This window comes from Triturus cristatus, chromosome 6 (assembly GCF_964204655.1).
Source record: "Triturus cristatus chromosome 6, aTriCri1.1, whole genome shotgun sequence".
Lineage (NCBI taxonomy): Eukaryota > Metazoa > Chordata > Amphibia > Caudata > Salamandridae > Triturus > Triturus cristatus.
This window is the reverse complement of record NC_140589.1, coordinates 1224645530-1224669285: the sequence shown is the minus strand read 5'-3', so window position 1 is coordinate 1224669285 and position 23756 is coordinate 1224645530. Positions and strand designations below refer to the sequence as shown.

Sequence of the window (23756 nt, the reverse complement as noted above, 5' to 3'; positions counted from 1 at the left end):
TAATTTAGGAGTTTTTCACTACCAGGACAGGTAAAATGTATTTTTTTTAGAAATTGTCTTTATTTAAGTTTTGATTAGCAAGAAACACTTACATATTGCATTCCATCAAAAAGCACATCACCAAAGCACACAGAATAGGCATCTTTACAGAGCTGGTGTGTCATCACATAAAGGCTACAAAACAATACGAGGACAGGTAAAACGTAATAGTGCATGTTCAATGTTTTAAGTACACTTCGTTCTGCCCTCAGGCCTATTTAGGGCCTACACTAAGGGTGACTTATATGTATTAAAAAGCATTGTTTAGGCCTGGCAAAGGGTTTATTTTGCCAGGTTGAAATGTTACTTTAAAACTGCCCACACAGGCGGCAGTAACAGGTTTGAGAGATGTTTAAAAGGCTACTTAGGTGGGTATCACAATCAGTGCTGCAGGCCCACTAGTAGCATTTCATTTGCATGCCATGGTACTTGTAGTACCACTATACTATGGACTTACAACTAAAAATGGAGGAGTAAGGCAAAACGTTTTGGGGGAAGACCACCCTAAGGCTGACTGGTCTAACATTAAGGATTATGATTAAGTTTAAGAGTATAGTTAGGATTAGAGTTGTCTACAGGTATCAGGATAGTTGTTTGGAAGATAAAAAATTGGGTTTTTGTTTGGATTATTTTAAAGTTTAAGTTAGGCCTGAGATTTGATTTATGCATTAATTTAGGGTTTATGGTTAGGCCTGTCGTTATTAACCGTGGGCGGAGAGCTCCACTCGGCACACTCAGCAGCGGAGCAGAGTTGCCCAGCCCCGCCCCCACACCCCAGGAGAATTTCTGTAAATATACTCTAAAGGTTAAAAAAGCAACACGTACCTTAATTGCGGCGTCCCCGGGCTGCCGTCCTCCTCTTCCTTGGTTTCACGATGATCTTCGCATGTGCTCGAGCATGCGCATTCTTTATGAGAAATGCACGGGCGCGCACGCATGCGCAGATCTTTGTGAAACCGAGGAAGAGGAGGACGGCAGCTCGGGGACGACGCAGTTAGGATAAGTGTTCATTTTTTTAACCTTTAAAGTATATTTAATGTGATTATTCCTAGGAGGGGTGGAGGCAGGCGGCGGAGCGGAGTTTCCACGGAGTTGGGCCTCAACTCCGTGGACCTCCGCGTAGTGCCGCTCCGTCAGCTCCGCCCAGGCTTAGTCGTTATGGTTCGGTTTTGGGTTAGAGTAAGGGTAAAATTCAGGGTTAAGGATAAGGCTTAGGGTTAACAGTTTTTTTATGGTATGTTTAAAGTAAGATGTAGGCTTGAGGTTGGGTGTCTGGATGGTGTCAAGTTTAGATTTACAGCTGTTTTCAAGATGATAGTTTAGGTTACATTTAGGGTTATTGTCAAACATTTTCCTTATTCCGATGTTCCTCGTACTGGTTTCCTCACAGTAGTTAAGAAGTCTAAAGTAAAGTTTTCTTCATAATGGGTTCTTCTTAATCACTTCTTCATAAAAATCAGTATTCATTGTTGCATTCTCCATTATTAGTACATGGACCTCAATGTTCAGTTCTGAAAACCTATATCAGTGTGTTTGTCAGTATGCTAACATATTATTTGCATTGTATCAAAGGTGGTACTTTGGCAAACTTGGCCGAAAGGATGCTGAGAGGCAGCTGTTATCCTTTGGAAACCCTAGAGGTACTTACCTCATACGTGAGAGTGAGACCACCAAAGGTAGGTTGGTTATGCTTTACTTATATTTTGCCCTGTGGTTGACTGTGTGCAGTGATTACCACGTCAAGATCTGATAAAGTTGTTGGAAATTCACTACACTTTTCCCAATGATAATCATTTCATATTTTGCACATTACATACAACTATGAAAGCAGTACCATGACTTTTATAAATACTTATTAAAGTTGTGAAAATAGCTTGAATTTGTGATTATAAGTCTGTTGGGAAATATATCTACCAATGAACTTAGTTGCAGTTGTTCACATATTTTGTTTACATTTGAACGTAGTAAGGGTTGTCTGATAGACTATTGAAGCTAAAAATATTGTGTGGACAGAGCACCGTGTCAGGAATATAGAGGCCCAAAATATTGAGAAGGTAAGTGAAAATAGGTAAGTATAGTTTTACTATCATTAACTCCACTTCTATGTACCTTGAAGATATATCTATCGTCAAGGTATATATATATATGGAGTTCAGTATAGTAAAACTTTTCTTACCTATAGAAACTTACCTTCACAATATTTTTGTCCGTTATATTCTTGACGCATTATTTTGTCCATACAATATTTTTGATTCAATATTTTGTTCAAACACCCTAGTGAGGTGTCTCTTCTCACTGCACAGAATGGTGAGGAGACACTCTCCCATTTTGCACAAAGTTATCCCTCGGAACATAAGGCCAGGCTGAGGCGATGGAGGTATCCAACTCTGAGTATTTCCTGCTTAAGTGTATTTTCTTCAGCAGTCTAGCCTTTTCTCTGGTCTCTTTTTTCTTCCTGTGTTAAGGGGGAGGTTTGTGCAAGTGGGACCAGCAGTTTTGAGCTTTAATATTCTCCCCAGGAAATAAAACGGCTTTGAGCAACCCAGGAAAAAGTCACATACACAAGTTGGGAATTGATGATTAAATGATCAGTTTATGTTCCCAGTAAGCCGTGGAGGCAGACAGCCTTCTCTTCTCCAGCTTTACATTTTCTGATTTCAACGGTCAGGGCAGAATGTATCTTTGTCTCTGATGAGCCAACTTAAAAAGACACTACTTCTTTCCCCTTCAAACTCATTAAGAGCATTTGTAATTATACCTTTTAAAAACTCAATTGAAAAACAATTCCTCTCTTCATCTCACTCTTTACAACAATAGCTTAGAAATCTTTTCAAGAGTTCAGAAGACTTCAGCATACATAGCATGTTCTCAAGGGGAGATCTAATCTTTTCTTAGACCAATCGCAATGGACAGCCAGGCTCATTTGCAGCATCTTTTAAAAGGACACCCACCAATCAACTGGATCTTCAACTTGCCTATGGTAACCAGCTCTTAAAAGTGAATTGTGCTAGGAATATGAGGCTGTTGTCCAACAAGAGTAGAGGTATTTAGCTATTCACTGAACTCTCACAGCAGAAGGGTTGCTCCCTGCAAAGGTTCTGCAATTTCTGATTTCATTATTCCGAAACTAGCTGAAGGTCCCATCTGAGTATTTTCACACCTTTCTTCCTTTCTCACGTCTGCAGCACGGCCATTCACACCTTTATAGAAACTTGATTGATTTTTCTCACCTTTCTTCATCTCTCAATGCTGCACCAAGGTCATTCATGAACCTTGATAGATGTTTCACTTGGTATGAGAGCATATATACCAGATATTAAACCCCAGCATCCAGTTCCTTGTCATATGTGTTGTACTAATACCTATCCTGGAGGGGTTTTGGAGAATGAAACTAGACTTAACTCATCGATATTGATAAACTAGAGCTTGTGCCTCTCTGACAATAACACAAACATGTTCAAGGGTCTCTAATTTGTCATTCAGGTACTCCACCTCCTGTGGGAAAAACATTTGAGAAGACATACTGAAGAATTTCTTGCTAACAATCCACAGACATTATTTGAAATATTGCATTCATTTAAATTATTCTTGGTTTACCATTTCACCGCTGTGCCTTAAAGCAACACTGTTATGTTATTGATGTCAAATAGCATTCTTTACAGGATTTTGGTAACTCAAGGAGGTGATTGGTTCCCCACTCATCGTCCTCACCCACTCTCTGCTGGTGCATTCTTTCCTTTATTCTTTACAGTGGGCTGATATACTTTCCATCACTAGAGAAAGATGAGAGTTTTTTTTCTGATACCGAAGTCTCTACAAAGAAATGATAAATTAAAGGAATGTACATATTGTAAATGTATTTTATTTGCAATCTCTCAAGAGCTTCCCACAATTCCATTTTACACTCAGCGGGATCAGTCCATTTAATCTGACACGTTTGTCGCTGTAAGACACTGGTATCAAACAAATAAACACCTATCTTTATTAATATGAGCAATTGCTTTACTTAGCAAATCCCATGTTTTCCCCACTGGCATAAAATATACTTTGTCCACTGAAACTACCAATGGGGCAGATCCGTTGGTGCCAATCTAGCCCATAATACGAATGTGTTGCATTTTTGCCTACAATAGGATAGTGGTTGTAAGGGTGTGTTGTGGGAGTAGTCAGAAAAATACAGTGCAAACAAAGATGCCACATGCAAGTTGTAGCTTTCTGTCTAATGTTCATCCTGATGGCAAGCAATGCTGCCCCTTTCCACTCGCTTATAACAACACATTGTGGGCACAACTGGTGTATTACATGTGGGAAAGTGCACCAGTCTGTCTATTTCACACAGAATGTGTATCCGAATGGGTGCTCTGTTTAGTACAATATTTAAATTTGACAAAAAAATTATATTAAAGGATTCTAAAAAAAAATCAGCAATTTTCTTATTTTTGTTTAGTACAATATTTAAATTTGACAAAAAAATTATATTAAAAGATTCTAAAAAAAACAATCAGCGATTTTCTTAATCTTATGCAATGCATCCATGCATGCATGAAGGGTGAGGAAAGGACTGCTATACTGCTTCGACTGCTAGAGTAGGTACTTGGTCTGTGTCAGGAGCTGAACACACAAGACACCTTTCTTACTGCATGTTATACTTGTGAAGGGCTCTTCACTTCCTTTCTCTGAACTTCAGCAATTTTTACCGCAAGCTATCTCCCTTTGTTCTTTAACACCATTCAAAAAGGGACGCTTTGGTGGACCCGAGAGATGGCGGGGTTTGTCATGCCTGTGCACATGGAAGATATAGTCCCACGCAGGGGATTGGGTGGGTTGACTAGCTTGGACACCCCCTAACCAGCCCACTTTGTCTCCTCTCATGCCCCTTTCTCATGTGGTAACAACTTATGGTGCCTCTGTAGATTAAAGCTATTCTTGAAATTAACTTGGTCTATCATAGATGTGTAGCTGTGAATTAAGGGTATGTATTACACCTATCATTTCTGAATGACATCAAATCGGTTGCAGAGTGAATTTTATGTTGAATTTAGAGCCCTCATACCTGCACATGCTTTCAACATGCACGTTGGGCAGAAGCGGAATGAAGGAGCCGCACCAAACATGCAAAAAAGAATTTGAAAACAAATTGCCCTCCTGCTGCCCAACACCATCATCCTCCAGTTACACCCTTCTCCACAGGCAAATTACAAAATAAATACCTGGACTACTGTCACCCTTCCACCCCTCATGCACTCTCTGAAAAAACCCTCCCCATCAATCTCCAAATATTAAAAAAGAATACCTGTCCTCCGGCAATGCACAACTTAATGGAGTCCAGTAGAGAGTCCTTTGATTAACACAATTTTAGAGAAATGTACTTTAATAGCTCTGGCAAATGCATTGTTACGGTCTAATACCCTGATCATGGATTTATTATGTTTTGCCTAATTGGACTTCCATAGTAATATGATATTTGTACAAAGGTTGGTAATACTTTGTTTTTATTTCATCAACAAAATGGCATGGTATAGCCTACCTTTCCAGAAGATTATCATGATCCCGGTAACTTTGATGTTTTTTTTGCACAGCCTTGATTGCGTTTGTGATTATTACTATTGTTCTGCTTTTTTTAGGTGCCTATTCACTATCTATTCGTGACTGGGACGATATGAAAGGAGACCACGTAAAGCATTATAAGATACGTAAACTCGACAATGGCGGCTACTACATCACAACGCGGGCCCAGTTTGAAACTCTTCAGCAGCTGGTTCACCATTATTCAGGTACCCTTAAAAAAATGCATTTGATATTTGCGTGTATCTTCTTTTGTTCATGAATGAAGGAGTTGTGAAGGGGACAAATCCATTGTCAATGTGGCTATGGACAAAAATTGTATTTCACTGCCTTCTGCCCATGTTTTAGAATTTAATGACAGTTACAGATCATTGTATGTGGTGGCATTGAGATTTGTTTCCTAAATTTAGCCCCAGAGTGGGATACACAGAGTTTTCAGTGGAACACGACTGCGCTCTCAGGGTAGATTGTGTTTTTTTTTGTAAGTGCCCCTCCTCCAGGGTGTCTTCCTCGCCTGGTACATTGTTGCTTTAGGCAGAGTGCTACTCTACCTACTACTGTGTCTCCTAGTCCCCAAAAACATTTTGGGATATTACCAATGAGACAAACCAGTACTCTAGCAAAGCTGCAGGCACATGTTGTCAAAAGCATTTTTAACTGGATCCATCTCTCAAGCCACTGATGTTCTCAGCCGGCATGGTCATGCTTAAGCAAGTATAGCAGTTACCTTACTACAAACTCATATGTCCTTGAACATAGGTTGTACATCAGAATTTAGAGGTCATTGATATTAGGAATTGCTGTAGAAATCGAATATCACTATGTCATCATAGTAAGCAAATAAAGGTGAGGATGAACTTACTATTCTTAATGCCACATTTACGTGGCTTGACAATATGTATTGATATTTATGTCATCAAGATATGTGGATATGAGAACAGCGAATCTGTCATTTACCTATATATGCTTACCTTGACTAGAGTATGCCAGTCAGTTTTTAGGTCTCGCCTGCGAATGCGGCGCGCATGCGCTGCTTTGCCTCGGCAAGATCTATTGTTGTTGGTTCTGTGTCTGAGGCCTTTGGAAGCGGTGTTGGTGTCCGCCCTGTCGGCATTAGGCCCCGCCCACCCTATGCGCACTGCTTCGCCTATCTGTAAATCCAACTCAGCGAGCTTTAAACTGTAGTCCAAAAGCCATGTGCCGTGGAGAAACGGTTTCCAAATTAAAGTTTGGATGCCTAATAAAAAAAATACGTTTAAAAGACAGCCTTTCTTTAGACTTGGGTCCGCGTAGATGAGTGCCTGGGATGGAGCTAAGACACGGGCCTCCTCATGGTGGGAAAGGCAACAGCGTCCCCCTCTCACAGAAGTTGCAGTGTAGGACACTCGGTTTACCCCCATTGGCGTTCCGTTTATACCGCATCCCTCAACCTCTCGCCTCTTCCCCTCTCCCATCTTTTCCCTACACCTCTCTATTTCTTTCTCCTGCACCCCTCAGTAGAAGCGAGGGGTTGCTAACTGCGTGCGCCTCCCACACACCTCCTCCATTCTTCTAGCAGCCGGCTCGATAACCTGCAACAGGCCATCATAAAGCTCACTGAAGCCCTGTGACAGTCCTATAGAAACATCTTAGTCAGCAGCAGGCACTGGAAGCCCTTTGGTAGTATCAATGATAACTCTGTTTTATATCTCGCCCAGTATTGCAGTTTTGGGCATCTCCATGTGACGTAAATACCTGCTAATTATTGTCCAATTGAAGGACATCCCTTGTGAAACTCTCGGTACCACCGTAACTGTGATCTGCACAACCCTGAAGGGTTGCTGCACCAGTCAACACTTTGCCTCCCACTGACAACACTCTAGCGCCCACTGGGAGGCTTCTGCTCCCCCTCGCACCCATCTAGTGCCCTCTGCATCTATTGCTACTCATCTGTTGCCCCCGCAAAACCTTGAATTCCTTTGTACTCGTCAAGTGCTATGGGCAGCCATCTGCTCCCTTCCAGAGCCCCTGAGCCGCTTTGCAGCGCGTTGCACTCCTTTACCCAGCCGCTGCACACCTCTAACAGTTACTGATCATGCAGTGACACTTTTCTCTTACCTCTGTCGCTCCAGCACTCCTCTACTGCGTGGCAGTTTTTTCACTCTCCCTCACCTTTGGTTAAAACTAACAATTAAACAGACACAGATACTTTGTAGCAACCAACATAGAGCGCCCTGACAACCAAATCCCGCCCCTTCCCGAAACGTAATTGGCTAGAGGCGCTGCCTGTTTAGTATAGTTTAGAACAGGATTCGGTGATTCTGGCCTTCCATCCGAAGAAGTGTGGGCGGGTTTAAAGAAGAGCGGTTGAGGAAGCAGAAAGGCGGGTCTAGCTTTCCAGCTCACTGTTTTGTCTGCAGGAGAACAGCTGGTGGAGGAACATGTGCACATGGAGGCGGGCAGGGGAGAAAGAGGCACAAGAAGAACTACTGAAAAAGAACACACGTGGTGGGAGAAATGTGAGGAGAAGAGAGAGGAATGGATAAAAAGAGCAGAGATAAGGAGATATGTACCAGGAGGATAGATGAAGAAGAGAAAAAGAGTAGGCAAATAAGCAAGCATTGGCAACGCGTAGAAAACCTATTGGCTTTGCTAATGTTTATTTTTTCTTTTTAGCCATTTTATTTTGTTAAATGAGTTTTTATTGAGGATTCAAATAGCAACACCAAAAGACATAACATTATGTGAAGAAATACATACATCAAAGAGTATTGCAATTTTAAGAGATACACTTATGTAATAAAAATATTGTTTTCTTATTTTATACAAAAAGAAAGACGAGTTAGAAAGGAAACAAGCATTTGCAATGCAATTAGTCTTGCATTTGCAAAAGTTTGAGCGATTGGCATTGTAAATGACAAACCTTTTACCTATGTGTTTGTTTTGAAAATTTGAGCTATTGGCATTGTAAATGACAAACCTTTTATCTATGTGTTTGTTTTGAAAATGTGAGCTATTGGAGTTGTAAATGACAAACCTTTTATCTATGTGTTTGTTTTGAAAATTTGAGCTATTGGCATTGTAAATGACAAAACTTTTATCTATGTGTTTGTTTTGATAATGTGAACTATTGGCATTGTAAATGACAAACCTTTTATCTATGTGTTGGTTTTGAAAACAGATAAATAAAAGGCATTGTCATTTACAATGGCAATACCTTAAACTCTCGAAAATGTGAGACCTATTGCATTGCATATGCTTGTTCTGTTTTGTTTTTAGTTTTGTTTGTGATGACCAATGTTTCTCATTAAATCATTTGGTGGGAATGGGCCCTGCAGACATTCCGAATGGCTGTGTTTGCTTTGTTGCATTCTTGTGTTGTCTTCATTTTCATGTTGTGCTCTAACCAGTGTCTTGTTCGCACTGAAGTTTACTCCTGCCCTTGGTGATGGAGGGAGAGAGTTAGATGGAGAGCACAGTGTCTCTTCTTTAGAAGTAGTTAAACCAAACATTCCATTCTCAGTTACTGTCAATGGAACATAGATCACTTGAACGCATCACTATTCTCTTTAAATCAGGGTAGTAGTCCGAAAGGAATGTTCTGTAATTTATGAAGTGTCACATGTCCACAAGGATTCTGTGGAAAGCAGTGGTGAGTCCTATAGATTACAAAGGACATGTCTGACAGTTATCTCTGGTGTGTGCTTTTACAAGTGATCCTCGTCTGTGTTAAATGGTATTGCCTTCAGTTTCGTGTTGTCAAGCACTCTTACTGCCTCCATCTTGAATGTGTTGAATGTTCATCCTATGTCTAAATGTGTATTTGTCGATTTCAAACTTAACGAATTCTGTTTTATGTCACTAGACAAGAATCATCAACTTACGTGTAGCAAGCAACCATACCTAAAGAACTACCCAGTTAATTTGTCAGTCATCAATCTGAAATAGTCAGTGTATTTATTTCAGCCTTTTAGCACATTTCTGAATACAAATAGCTTGACAAGTAGCTGATAAACCCCTCAAACTAGTAAATGCCCTTTAAATGGTGCGCCGTTATTGCATTCAAATCAAGTGGTGACGTTATTGATCGACGCCTTCTTTGCCGCAAACAAGGCTGCCATGCTGCTGCGGGCTGATAGACGCCCTTTTGTAACCACAGTGATGACAGCTGATAACAACAGCACATTGATTGTGTCTTTGTGTATCAAGCACTTCCTAATGACTGATCCCTACATAAAGAGATTTCTGCGTGAATTTCTCTAGGGTTTGATGGCCTTACTTAAATTAGAAACATTCAAATCACAGGGACTTGCTTTTAAGCACAGTCTACTTCAAAAGCGTATAAAAACCATTTCTGATGGATACATCTGCCAGTGGATTCCTCACCTTGTGAATATCTCTCTCTCTCTATATATATATATATATATATAACTGGTGCCAAATGACACATTTGTCAGTAAAATAGCTGCCATATAAAAGTACACATTGGGTTGTCTTCTGCAAACACATGTTATGTTATGTTATGTTACATACATTTGTAATGCGCACTGCTGCCCCAGCAAAGGGGCGTCCAGGCGCACGGCAGGTAAAAACGCAACACCACAAGCAACACAACAGAAAAGAGGAAAGAGAATTTATTAAAACAAAAAGGTTTTTAAGGCCTTGCGAAAAACTAAAAGATCATCAAGCAGGCGCAACTCTACAGGAAGGGAGTTCCAGAGCTCGGCTGCTCTGACCCGAAAAGAACGGCCACCAGCCCGACACAACCTGTATCGGGGAATCACAGTGAGTGCCTGACCCAAGGATCTCAGGGGCCGAGCAGGCACATACCAGGACAAAAGATCCGCAAGAATAGAAGGGCCTACCCCCCTCAAAATCTTGAACGCCATGCACAGCACTTTAAACTGAATTCTGGCCCGGATAGGCAGCCAGTGCAGTGATCTCAATGTGCTGGAGGCAGAACAAGAACGGGGTAGGCCAACAATAGCTCTCGCTGCAGAGTTCTGAACACGTTGGAGGCGGGTGACCTCAGCCACATTGGACCCTACCAGAAGAGAGCTGGCATAGTCCAGGCGAGATAACACTGTCGCCTGGACAATCAGCTGCCTGGTGCGATGGTCAAAGAACTTCAAAACAGGGCGAAGCGACCGTAAGATACCAAAGCAACAGGCCGCGATTTTCTTCGTGTGGCCAACGTAGCTGAGGGAGGGGTCCATCCATACTCCTAGGTTCTTTAATTCCGTAACCGGAAGGGGGGCCGGCCCCAGCTCCACAGGCCACCACCTGTCCCCCCATAGCTCCGATCTCTTACCTACGATCATGATCTCTGTTTTCTTAGCGTTGAGCTGGAGACAGTTGTTCCTCATCCAGCTCGCCACCGCCCTAAGTCCACTCTGAAACCTGGGGGCATCCCGGTCGGCATCCCCGCTGATCGTAACCGCTAGCTGAGTGTCGTCAGCATATGAGACCATAGTCATGCCCCATTGCTTGACGACCTCAGCCAGCGGTCTCACGTAGAGATTAAACAACGTGGGGCTCAGCGAGGATCCTTGCGGCACCCCCTGCTTCAAAGGATGGAATTGGGACTGGAACGGTGGAACGGCAACGCTAAAGAAACGATCGTCTAGAAAAGACCGGAACCACTGGAGGGCAGGTCCACCCAGCCCAATCTCCTCCAGGCGATGCAACAGGATAGGATGCGAAACAGTATCAAACGCGGCGCTCAAGTCCAATAAGACGAGCGCTGCTGTCTGTCCCGCATCCATCACCGTGCGAAGATGTTCAGCCATGGAGAGGAGGGCGGTCTCCGTGCTGTGTCCAGCACGGAACCCATTCTGGGTGGGATCCAAGATGTTAGCATGGATAAGGTGGGCAGAAAGAACTTTGTTGACATGGGCCTCCAACACTTTAGTCGGCCACGGAAGTAAGGAGATGGGCCTATAGTTTTCAGGTTTCTCTGGATCCAGGGACGGCTTCTTCAAGATGGGAGAAACCACTGCCCGCTTCCAGCTAGCGGGTACCGTGCTTGATTCCAACGAGATGTTAATCAGGGAGTGAACCACGGCCCGTCCCACAAACGACTGCTCTCTAAAAAGAGTCGCAGTGAGGGGATCAGCGGGGGACCCTGATTTGACCTGCAGGGCCAGGAGGTCAAACCCCTCTGATGTCAGCGGGGGCAGCACGGGCAAGGTGGTACCACCATAGATATTGATCGGAGGCTCTGCCGGAGGCCCTGTACAAGGGAACGTCCGATAAATGTTTTCGACCTTTTCCAGGAAAAATCGAGCAAGAGCCTCACAGTGAGAGGTGGAACCAGTCGTCGTGATACAGGCACGCTTTGCCAAAAGGTCCTTCATCACTTTAAAGATGGTTTTAGAGGGGTTGGAGCTGTTGCCAAATTCAGTAGCGTAGTAAGCTGCCCGAGCTTGGCAAACAGCCCGATGGTAAGCTTTGACGGAGGCGAGATAAAAAGCTTTCTTCCCGCTATCGTACGCCTTCCGCCAAGCCCTCTCTGCTCGCCTACACCCACCCTTGAGAGTACGTAAGGCACCATCGTACCACGGACTAGAGTCCCTGGAGCTGACTTTACAAGCGGCAATAGGGATAAGGGCGTCAAGCGCCTTGGAGATCCAGGAGCAGAACTTCTCGTAACCTGAATCAACCAGCATCGCAGGTTCTAAAGGCTCCTCGGCGAGGACACGATGTAAGTCCTCCAGCCGTAATTTACTCCATTGCCACCTTGTAACCAGCTTTGCCGGGGGAACAATAACCATTCCTGGCAAAGGGGTGCAGATGGTAACCAAAGAGTGGTCCGTCCAGCCAAGAGGTGTAACGGCGGAGACAACCGCGTCTGCCAAATTGGTGAAAAAAGGATCTAAGGTATGGCCGCCTGAATGGGTAGACTGACGAACCATTTGCACCAGTTGAAGGGCCTCCAGGTCGGCAAGAATACCGCTAACCGAGGGGGAGGTAAGGTTCTCAAGATGTAAGTTGAGGTCACCCAAAATCGAGAAATTAGAACAACCTACCACCAAGGAACTAACCACGTCGGGGAAGGCCGCTCTAAACGCCACATCACTCCCAGGGGGGCGATAAACCACCATCCCCGAGAGTGTAAAATGTGGGGTGACCGAGATCTTAAACACCGCACTTTCACATCCCGGAATGGTCAGACCAGACCAGCTGCCAGTGAGGCCAGGTCGCAAGGCCAGCGCAATACCCCCTCCCCTAGTAGATCGGTTAAGGGTGAAAACCGAAAAATCAGAGGGAAATGCCAAGTTGATAATGGCCACATCGTCATCCTTCAACCACGTCTCGGTGATGGCTACGATGTCCGGAGCCTCTTCCTGTATCAGGTCAAACACGGCCTGATAATGCAGCACCAGAGACCTGGCATTCAGGCTGAAGATGCGAAGAGAATGCTTGGCACGGATCTTACTGGGGGCAGCCGTAGAATATTCGTGTGCGCTCAGGGTAGGGGAATCTAAAGACCACCTACCACACGCACAGTGAAAGGGGCCTACTAGTGGGTGTATAGGGGGAAGGGTACAACTCACAATTGAACGACCAATACCCCGCAAAGTGTCGCCAGAATACACCAGCATGGTAGCGAGAGCCGAACCCGAGACCAATTCTCAAGAACCCCGCTGCGCCCTACGCGCCCCTAGCGCGGACGGGCGCAGACGGGCAGGACTCAGGCACGACTCCGGCTAAGCGACGGCGTCCCACTGCGCGTACCCGCTGCGCGGGAAAGGACGACTTTAAATAGGCGTTCCTTTGAGCCGAGCGAGCGTCAATACGCTCCAAGATGGCGCCCGCAAACAGATATTAAAGCCCAAAGCAAGATGGCGCCTAAAGCAGCAGCCCCGGACCACCCACGGAACCCGGACCCGCCAAGTGACGGTGTTTCAAACAAATTACATGCGGTAAGAGGGAGGGGGGGATCTTTACCCAGGTCCTGCTAAGACGGAGTGACAATAAAAGCCAAAAAACAATAAAACAACAGTTAAAATACAGGGCGAGCAAAGCGCTCGTAACAGCGTGCTGAAGGTAGAGGCAGTACCTGACCAGAGTCCAGATACCGAGTCCGCCTTAAATAGGCGTTCCTTTGAGCCGAGCGAGCGAGCGTCAATACGCTCCAAGATGGCGCCCGCAAACAGATATTAAAGCCCAAAGCAAGATGGCGCCTAAAGCAGCAGCCCCGGACCACCCACGGAACCCGGACCCGCCAAGTGACGGTGTTTCAAACAAATTACATGCGGTAAGAGGGAGGGGGGGATCTTTACCCAGGTCCTGCTAAGACGGAGTGACAATAAAAGCCAAAAAACAATAAAACAACAGTTAAAATACAGGGCGAGCAAAGCGCTCGTAACAGCGTGCTGAAGGTAGAGGCAGTACCAATGTCCTCTCATCGCTCCTAAAAATAAGCAAAATAAATGCTACCTAAAACGGTTGAGTCTTTGTTTTAAAGCTCAAAAGCTGCATTTACATATAAAGTTGTGTGTATTCACCTAATGCTACTTTAATGTATGGTAACTGTGTCTGCACCAAGCCATACTGTAAGGTGATGTAGAAGTAGGCAAGATAGAGTCATAAGCAAGCAGTATTTATGAGACAGGAACACAGCCTATAAAGGAGCATTTGCTTCAATGTGTCAATCAAATATACAGAAACAATCAAATGACAGAATCTACCTAAAATACCTAGTCGGGTGAAGGGTGCATTATAAAGGCTGCTATTTAGTTTGCTTTCAATACAATTGTACATCTAAGATACTCATGAAAATAAAAGGCTGAGATAATTATGTGTATCTAGAGATGTACAGTGATGTGAACACCTTAAATGGAATGTGTAGAAGCAACTAACGTGCTCACATAACTGTCTGTATGGAATCCATAATCATAGGTCTCTCCATAATTCAGTGATTGAGCTAAGATACAGTCAGACCTCTTATGGAATAAAGAATGCAAACACCAGGAGAAGAGGCTCCAATAAAACATAGAGAGAAAGAATGGGAAGCTCAGAGAGGAAAGATATGTAGATATTCAGGGGTCTTCAACCAGCAGCTCGTGAGCTACTGTAGATCTCCAGCTACCTCTGAGTAGCTTATCTGTGTGCAGCCCAGCATAATAAATTAGAACGCTTTTGGTTGGTTGAATAAATATATATATAACAAAATCGAGATTATGCAACACTAATAATATTAGTATCTCTCAATGTGTTTCATTGAACATGAGTAGTTCTCAGTAGAGAAAAGGTTGAAGATCCCTTTAAGAAATCTGAACAAATTCAGTGCAGGGTCAAAGTATAGAGCTGGAACAAGCAGAAGCAAAATCTACACTCAGACACAGGAACCTAGCATCAAAGACTCATCGGGATAGTTCTGGAAGAAGCTAGTCTGAGCTGAGGAATAAGAAAAAGGTACTTCCAACTGGGCGTAACTCGGACCACGGTTTTACTCCTAATACAGCTGCAACTGGGAATAGGGAGGTTAGACGATAACTGCAATAGTAAAGTATATTGTCAACAGTCTGAGAGATGAAAAGTTGTTGGATTACCCGGACTGACGTAGGAACAAACCATCTTCAAATACAAGTTGACTTGGGACTGGACACACTGCCGCAAGCCCATAGACAGACATAGAAGATGATCGGAAAGAGGATGTTTCAAAACATGTTTTATCTATTGCACATATATGGTGTTTAACAAAGCCACACAACTACTTCAGAGGTCACAGAAAGGACATACTTAAGCGATCAGGTGGAAATTGTCACAGAACTTATGGATGTTGAACTAGTGTTGGTCAGAAAGTCTGTTTTTGATCAGGATCCGGGAATTAACCAATAAAGTGTGCTTCAGTATTGTATTTGTGTTTTGTTGTTTCATTTTCTAACCTTTACAGATGTTTATGTCATGCTGCCAATGTACTTGATTGAGGTGGAGGTTTTGCAAGTGTCATTGGTTTATAAAGCTTGCTGTTAACGTGTTGTTTCTTGTTACGCTTCTCTTTCTCTCTGTTTTTTTCTCCTTCGCCATTTGCTGTCTTCATTCTGGCCTATCAGAGAGAGCTGCTGGTCTTTGCTGCCGCTTAGTAGTCCCCTGCCATAAAGGGATGCCAAGGCTTACTGATCTGTCTGTCAAAACCAAAGATGTTTGGGAAATTCCACGAGAGTCCCTGCAACTGATCAAGCGACTGGGAAATGGGCAGTTTGGGGAAGTATGGATGGGTACGGAGAAGCATCAATTTCTTAAACTAACCTTCCAGTCAATGGGAGGACGATGTGGAAGATGGAAGGTGGCATGCGTGGTCAAGAAGCCGAAGTAGGATGGAGCAGGGGAGCATCGTGTAGTCAATCACCGGGATAAGATTGACACAATGTGTTTTGCTGCACACTTTATTTTCAAATCTCAAAATGGTGACATAGAGAAGCCTATTTCAAAGAGTTACCTCAACGGCATACTAAATATTTGATATATTTAAAAATAATATTAATATTTAATTGGTTTGCAGTATAATTCAGCAACTTCAATACACCAGCATGAGTGTTTGAAAATAAAGTTATCGCAGCTCTAGGGTAGGAAGGATGCCACCTTTAATCTTTCACCGTGCATGCTCAAAGGTAGATTGTAAGCATCTCTTTCATTAATGTTCCTTTTCTGCAGAGAAAGCTGATGGTTTGTGTTCTAACTTAACTGTGATTGCTTCGAATGGCACACCACAAACTTTCGGACTGGCTAAAGATGCATGGGAAGTTGCACGAGAGTCATTGTTACTGGAGCAGAAGCTCGGTCAGGGGTGTTTCGCAGAAGTGTGGCTTGGTAAGGCTAGACATCACATTTAAATTTGGAGGGATCTCTTAAGAACTTGTTTACATGTATGCATAAAGTAGTAATGACGTGTTCCGATGAAACTAAGTAAAGCATTTAGATATATTTTATTTGACATCTCTACACTGTTATCTATTTATTGGGTGTCAAGAAACTCCCACTCAGGACATTAGGTAGCGAACACATTTGAAACCATGCAACGGGGTATGGTAAGACCATGCATAAAACACTAAGGGGCAAATTTAACAAATAATCAGGCAGTGTTGAAAGCCACCTTGCTGCGCTGCGTTATAGGAAAAGGGTACGAATGTGCCTTACTTAACAATACACGGCAGACTTCAGTCATCTCCCAGCGCTGGTGCACAATGTGCTGCCTAGTGGCAACGCAGGCAGCCTTGAACCATGGTGCAAGGGTACCTGCATTGTAAGCAGGATTGTTTTTATGCAAGAAGGGACACCTTCCTGTTCAATTTCCTCTTTCTATGTGTTCCACAGAATACACACATAGAAAGAGGAAGTAGCCTGGAGAAAAAAAGATATTTCTCCTTGTACGCCTCACCTGGGGAGGCGTATCATTTTTACACATTCCCAGGTCTATCATTAATGGTAAATCTAGTAATGTGCCAAAATCCATGGGTGGATCTGTGGGAACACCCATGCTCTCCCCATGGAACACCTCCCTGGGGTACAGTAATGCAGTGCAGCGATTTATGCTGCGTTGCGTTACTCTAGAGTTATCAAGCCACGCAAGGTGGCCTTGTGTGGCTTGATAAATCAAACGTAAAAGTTGTGTCACTCTTGCGCCTCTTTGCATGGCACAAGGGCAACGCAACTCTTTCATAAATATGCCCCTTAAAGTGTGAAGGCAGGCCACCCAGTTAATTCAAGGGATACAAAATTTGAATTACAAGAGGAACTTCACAATAGATCTGTAGTTTGTAGGAAGTAGAGATTGAAAAACTATTTGATAATTCTAAATAAATGTAAGTAAATAAGGTATATCTGTCATGAGCAGGGTTTTCTCCTGTCACAAAACCTTAAATAAATCATGTGGATGTCAATAAAGGCAGAAAAGATGGTAGTTCAACCATCAAAACAGGAAATATTATTTGTGCCAAGAGCACAGTGACTCTAGGGAATAATCTTCTAGCAGTTATGGTCTTTCAATTTTCTAGCAATCCACCTAATTTAAAAGGTAGAAGAAACAACTAATTCTAAAACCCCAAAGATTATGCCAACTACATACTTTACCGTAACCCAAATCCAAACAATGGTTTCAAACCTAACCTTACACGCTTTCACTAAATCCTAATCCTACCCCTCAAATCTAATAATGTTTGGTGTATTATGTTCTCTGCGGCTTAGTATCATGTTGATGTTATAAGGGTACGTTTCAACCAATATTACAGGTATGAACCCTCACCTTGTAGCTACATTTAACAACAGGAATAGATCGGACTGTGATACTTAGAATAAGGAGGAAATAGCGGTGTCTCATTTGCAGCAAGGCTAATTTATGTTCCCCGGTTTTCCCTTGCCTGGAACATGGCTAGTTTAGGTTCACTTGAGGTCATTTTTTGTTTTGTTTTTCTTTGCATGATTACTTAGACACTGAGCATATGATAGCAGCTAAATCAGAGCTAAACTCAGACAGAACCAGTGTCTTCTTATATCTGTATTAACACTAAGAACCCTCTGATGGTAGAGGCTAAGAGGCGCTGGTCCTTGCCCAGACTGGCCCAGTCTAGACGCTGACGCTTGATAGATCTATGGAATCATAGTCACACAGATAATGATTTGTTGGATCAATCCGCCTGCTACTTCACCTAGTAGCACATCTGAGCGTGAGAGGCCCATGCCTGTTCATATCCGCCTGAATCTGGCCTATGCCCATCTCCAGCAGATGAGGTGGTTTTCGATGTTATCATGCTTGTCTCACCTTCAACCTATTGGAAGAAAATTTCTTGTTTTATCATCTTTATTTAAAATTATGATTTTGCCCAATCAATTGAAATACATGATGCCCATTTAATACAAGCCTTTCACATTTTTAATCTCTAAGAGTAAATATACAGGGCCTGATTTAGATTTTGGTGGCAGTGCACTATCTTCCATTTTTAGGAGGAAATGTGAAATCTGGAAGATAATCCACATAATATCCTCCACAATAGTGTCTCTGCTATGGAGCTAACTATGCTATTGGATTCTCACTTGAAATCACAATTTCTTGAGAAAGTGTTGCCTTTTCCATTAAATTAGCTGAAGTCTATATCAGGTCCTTGACCTACTACTATTTATTGTTATAAAACACAGACACTGTCAATGGGCTTCAGTTTATGACTAGGGTCCCTGCCGTACCAGAAGAGGCTGTATGGTACTCATTTCACCAAGAGGTTTTGCTGATGACTCAGAGATGGTCCTGCCTAGAGATCAGAGATGGTCCTGCTTAGGGATCAGAGATGGTTCTGACTAGAGTCTGTTGAAATGTAGGAATTTAACTATTTCATCACATCAAACAATTATATTTGAAATCTAATAATGAACACGCGCGTTAAAATACTAAACAAAATCTAGACAAATATTAGAATGTGCACAAACAGGAAAAAAACGCCTCTTCATTGAATTACCCGAACCATTTTATTAGTTATGAACCTTTTAATGTACCACAAGCTCCAAGACTGCATCAGTGCATAACATACTGCCCTCCTCTAACTTAGCTGCAAGGTGTCTATCAACAAGATTCACCGCCAAACAGTAAAAACAAAGGGAGGACGAGTCTGTGACTGAGGTGAAGTTCAGAGTAGGGCTCTGTTTTCATTCTCCAACAGTGCTCTGAAAAGTGTACCCTGCAGCCTTAGAGAGCTTGCACTTAGCATTTTTAGGGGCGAGTGCCAATATTTCTAAAACTGGTATGTTTTTGAAGAAATCAGCAGTTAAGATAGAGCACACGCATAATGTTTACATTTTAAGTACCCGACCAAATAACAATTCATGAAAAGGTCTTCATATTCCGATAGAATGAAACAAGTTGTTTGTTTCCCAGTAAATTTGTATGCATGTATACATACTGTAAAGCCATCTTCTATCTCGATTAAGTTATCCTAGTAAGGCACCAAGGGCCATATGTAGGTAGCCTAATACCAGTCGGTAACGGCCGATTTTCGGTAAATATCCCGTTACCGACCGGTATTTAGGCTTGTGCTATGTAGGGGGAGCATTTCAGGATTCGGTAATTTACCGAATCGGTAAAATTACCGAATCTGTAATTTTACCGATTCGGTAAATACCGACTCCTGAAATGAGATGTAGGTGACGCTCAAATGAGTGATGTGTAGGGAAAATAATTCGGTATTTAGCACCAAATATATGTTGGTGCTAAAAACCGAATTCATTGCAAAAAGCAATATTTTGCTGGACTAACAGTGCCATGTGGCAGACATACATGCCCTTAGGGCATGTATGTGCGCCACATGTGCACACATGCAGGAATCAGGGGTGCAACAGGGTGTCAATGTGACACCCTGCCACCCTTGAATGTGCTCCCCCCATTACCGAATCGGTATTTACCGATTCAGTAATGAGGCATACCTTCCCATTGATTCCTATGGGCCTCCAGGCCCATAGGAATCAATGGGAAGGTATGCCTCATTACCGAATCGGTAAATACCGATTCGGTAATTTCCGAATTTCTCCGATTCGGTAATATTTACCGAATGATTACCTACATACGAGTTACCACTTCTTAAATACCGAATCGGTAAAGTTCGGTATTTAAGAAGTGGTAACTTGTATGCTACCTACATATGGCCCCAAATGCCCCAAATAAGGTATCCAAATTTATCAGACAAATCCCAGTCACGACGTTAGTCTCCATTTTACGCAGTTAATTTCCAGAGAACTCATCACATAATATAATAACCTGCATCATGGTAGACAATAGTCCCATTCCAGGGCAAAATAGCTTAAAAATGTGCAAACTCTACATGTATCTTGGGTTATCATGTTAACCTAACAGCCAACACTCACCAAAGGGCTTCTCTGCTAGCATAGGAAGGAGAGATCTGGGCCTGACCACAGTTAACACTGAATTGATGCAGGTGTGAAGATGCAGCGCTGTCCAGAACTGGCTGATAGAGCAGCAGTGGAAAACTGGCCACAGGTTTACCGCCTGCTGTGACAAAATCCAGATGTTTCCAAACAGAAGTTAGTCTGAAGTCCTCCTTGAAGACCCCCTTCATTCATTCATAGTGGCACACACTGAGCTCAAAGGCTTTAATCTGCCATCGGAATGGAAATCAATAAGCACAATTGAAAGCCAGTCAAACTATAAAGTCTTCAAGTTTTAAAAGCACATTTTCCATCGAATACATTGAAGTTGGGGAGATAAAGTCTCAGTAGAATACTACAAATAGTCCTTAACCTGCTTACTTGGAAGTCGGTGGACCCCTAACTCATGGAAGGTTATGGGAGAACATGAACATCTGAAACATTGAAAAGGAATGTTTGCAATTTGTCTGATCACTGGCAATCGCTCGGGGTAGCATCCCAACCCATCGTTCTTTTGATCACCATGCCACCTCAGTTTGGACCCAGCCATATGCAAATCAGTCTTGACCCTCCTCCTCATGGGAACAGTCCAGCCTGAACTGCCAGGCCCTCCCTGAACCAGAACACAAGCAACCCAGCACTGGTTTCACCCTAGTTATGGGCTCATCTGCCAGGTATAGCTTTGTTCCAGTGACACAGTGAACATGGAACCCATGTCTGGACATACGCATGCCACTAAAATGACATTAAAGTCTACCCAGAAGGTACATGCTGCAAATGGTCCTTCAAATGAGACCTGGACACAGGCTATGGAAGACTGGGATGGAATATAAAAAGTCTAAGCTGGGAGGATGGGCCCTGTCGCAAAAGTTACCTTCTGCCTTTGATACTTTGGTGAAGCAAAAATACCTTTATAATGGGCAGACTATAGGTACTTGCTGAGCAAAGTTCTACAAGCTTGGGTAGTCTTAGGGAGAGGCCTCAAAATGTAAGTAAATTATGTAGATTTTGCAAATGCACAGCTCAGCCGGGTCCAGCAGCACTGTCTCAATGGTTCTGATGAGGCTGCATTGGCCAAGTGGCAATGCTTAGCCAGTCTCTAAGATGGAGATCTGAAAAATAAGGAAGTTATTGTTCAGGGACTTTGATGCTCACAAAAATCAGTTCTTAGAAAATGTTTCAGAATGAATTATTAATGGAGGAAGCTAGCAGCAACATACTATGCCAGAGACACTTGTGATCTTCCAAGGTCAGCTCCTCCCGGGGCCTGCAGGCATTGAGCTGTAAATATGGCTTGCACCACTATCGTTTTCCACCTTGGAACTCAGCTACTAGACTCTTCAATTGAATATACGTTTGGAAGAGTCACCAGCAAGTTAGTACTCTGATCTTCCAGAAAACATTGGTGTCTCAATGACGCATAGGACTTCCAATGACTGTCTTAATGAGCCTGGTACACAGACTTCTTTCTGATGAGTAAGAAAGCAAGTCAGTTCTTTGTTGCAGAGAGGCAAGCAAGTTCCAAGATGGCACCTCCTGAGTGGTACATCGACTTAACGCTTGCAAATACTGACTGTCTAATTTATGCAATAATCTAGTCCTCAGATGGTCAACCTCATCTATTGTCTACATCTTCTATTCCTGCAGTGTGGGAACACCTTAACCTCAGGTGGCTTGGGGCCTTTTTTCCTCCCAATTGACTAACTGGATAAAGAAAGCTCACTTTTGAAGGTTTTGGGACATTATTTCAACCTTTATAGATATGTATTTCTATATCGATTTTATATTTGAATCTGGCATGGGATGAATTACTACATCACCTTCTGTTTATATAGGTAGTTTCTCTATACCAGATCAGATGTTGTCTTGATAAATTATCACCCAACGTTGGTAAATCTCTTGTGCCAGGAAGAATTACCAAAGAGGGCAGTCAGCCTTTGTACAAAAGATATGTGCAATAAATGTAAGAGTTTAGAAATACTCCAATGTATGATTATCATTGTTGTGCATGCCATTACAGTTACTATGAATAAGTTCTTATATACAAGCCAGTGTACATATGAGGGCCGTAGCTAGGATTAGATTCTTTGCTGAGATTGAAAATGGACTTTTATGCAAAAATGCCTTGTGGGGATTCTGATATACATATCACAGTCCGGCATACATATCGCAATAGTTCTGTTGGGGAAACTGCACCATAAGCATAGATGGGAAATGTCTTTGACAGTGTAATCCGTCAACTGGGAACAAACTGCTGCCAAAGCATATGCTGCAACCAAAGCCAAAACCAGTGGGTCACTAGCACTGACCTTTGAGCACTAGCCTTGGCCTACTGGAGAGAAGTGAAGCTGTTCTGCTGTGCCCACTTCACCCACCTCAGTTTCTACAATGTCACCCCTCGATCCCATGAAAAAATGGTGCCTTAGTAAATTTGTATTTCTTTTCCTCCTATGCAGTGAGGTTCATTGCTTCACAGTGCATTGAGGTACATTTTATCAACTCTGTGTCGCATTAGAGAAGGCTTCATCCCACAAGTGTGCAAAGTAGTTGTTTCCTTGTATAGGTCTTTTTGGCAAACCATCCCAAGTTTCCAATGCACAGTGGCGTAGCAAGCAAGGTGGGGGCGGCAGCCTCCCCCCTCGCTCTTACCTGCTGCCGTTTTGGGCAGCGGCAAACGCAGGAATCGACAGCCCCCCCAAAACAGGCAGCTGCTACGGAGCGGCAAACGCATGGACCGCCACGGGCGGCCAAAGGTCTAGCTATGCCACTGCCACTTCCCAAATGAAGGAACCAAAGGAAATATTTTCCAGGGTAGGAGCTCTGTGTGCATTGCACTTCATTGCTTTATTGTCTTGAGCTGATGCCCAAATACAAAATCATCTCTAATCGATTTAGGCTAACACATTTCCTTCTATGCATTTATTCTACTATGTGCAGTCACAGGGGAGCCCTCGTTGTTGAGATGCATGGCCCATTTCTGTTACACAATCTTCGGCTCTTCCTAAAAGATTCTAATTGCACACTTGGGCTGCCCACTGGACTGCAATGACAGCAACAATGCAGATGAACTGCAAAGGCAAACAAACACGACCAAAGTGCTTACTCATTCATTCTTAGTAAGCACCGAATAAGGAGCATACAAAGAAATTAATTCAAAATACGGGTTGTCTTTCCTGTTTCTTGTTCTTTCCTTATCTTTGCAGGATCTTTGAGTGATACCAAATTTGTTCTAACACAATCATCTTTGCTTGTGTACCCTACCACTTGTTTTCATAATAGTACACGCTGACACTATCGTC

At 43.0% G+C, this 23756-nt stretch overlaps 1 protein-coding gene across 2 annotated transcripts in view; it reads left to right on the top strand.

Annotated features, from left to right (window-relative positions):
- FYN (FYN proto-oncogene, Src family tyrosine kinase) overlaps positions 1 to 23756 on the top strand; it is a 514055-nt gene that overhangs the window by 401513 nt on the left and 88786 nt on the right. Inside the window, exons 7-9 of one of the 2 annotated variants that reach the window (XM_085612142.1) lie at positions 1612 to 1715; positions 5664 to 5813; positions 15645 to 15809. In XM_085612142.1, coding sequence (XP_085468268.1) covers positions 1612 to 1715; positions 5664 to 5813; positions 15645 to 15809 — 419 coding nt within the window. Of the gene's footprint in view, positions 1 to 1611; positions 1716 to 5663; positions 5814 to 15644; positions 15810 to 16245; positions 16402 to 23756 lie in introns of both variants that reach the window. The other variant, XM_085612143.1, reaches the window with a different exon arrangement.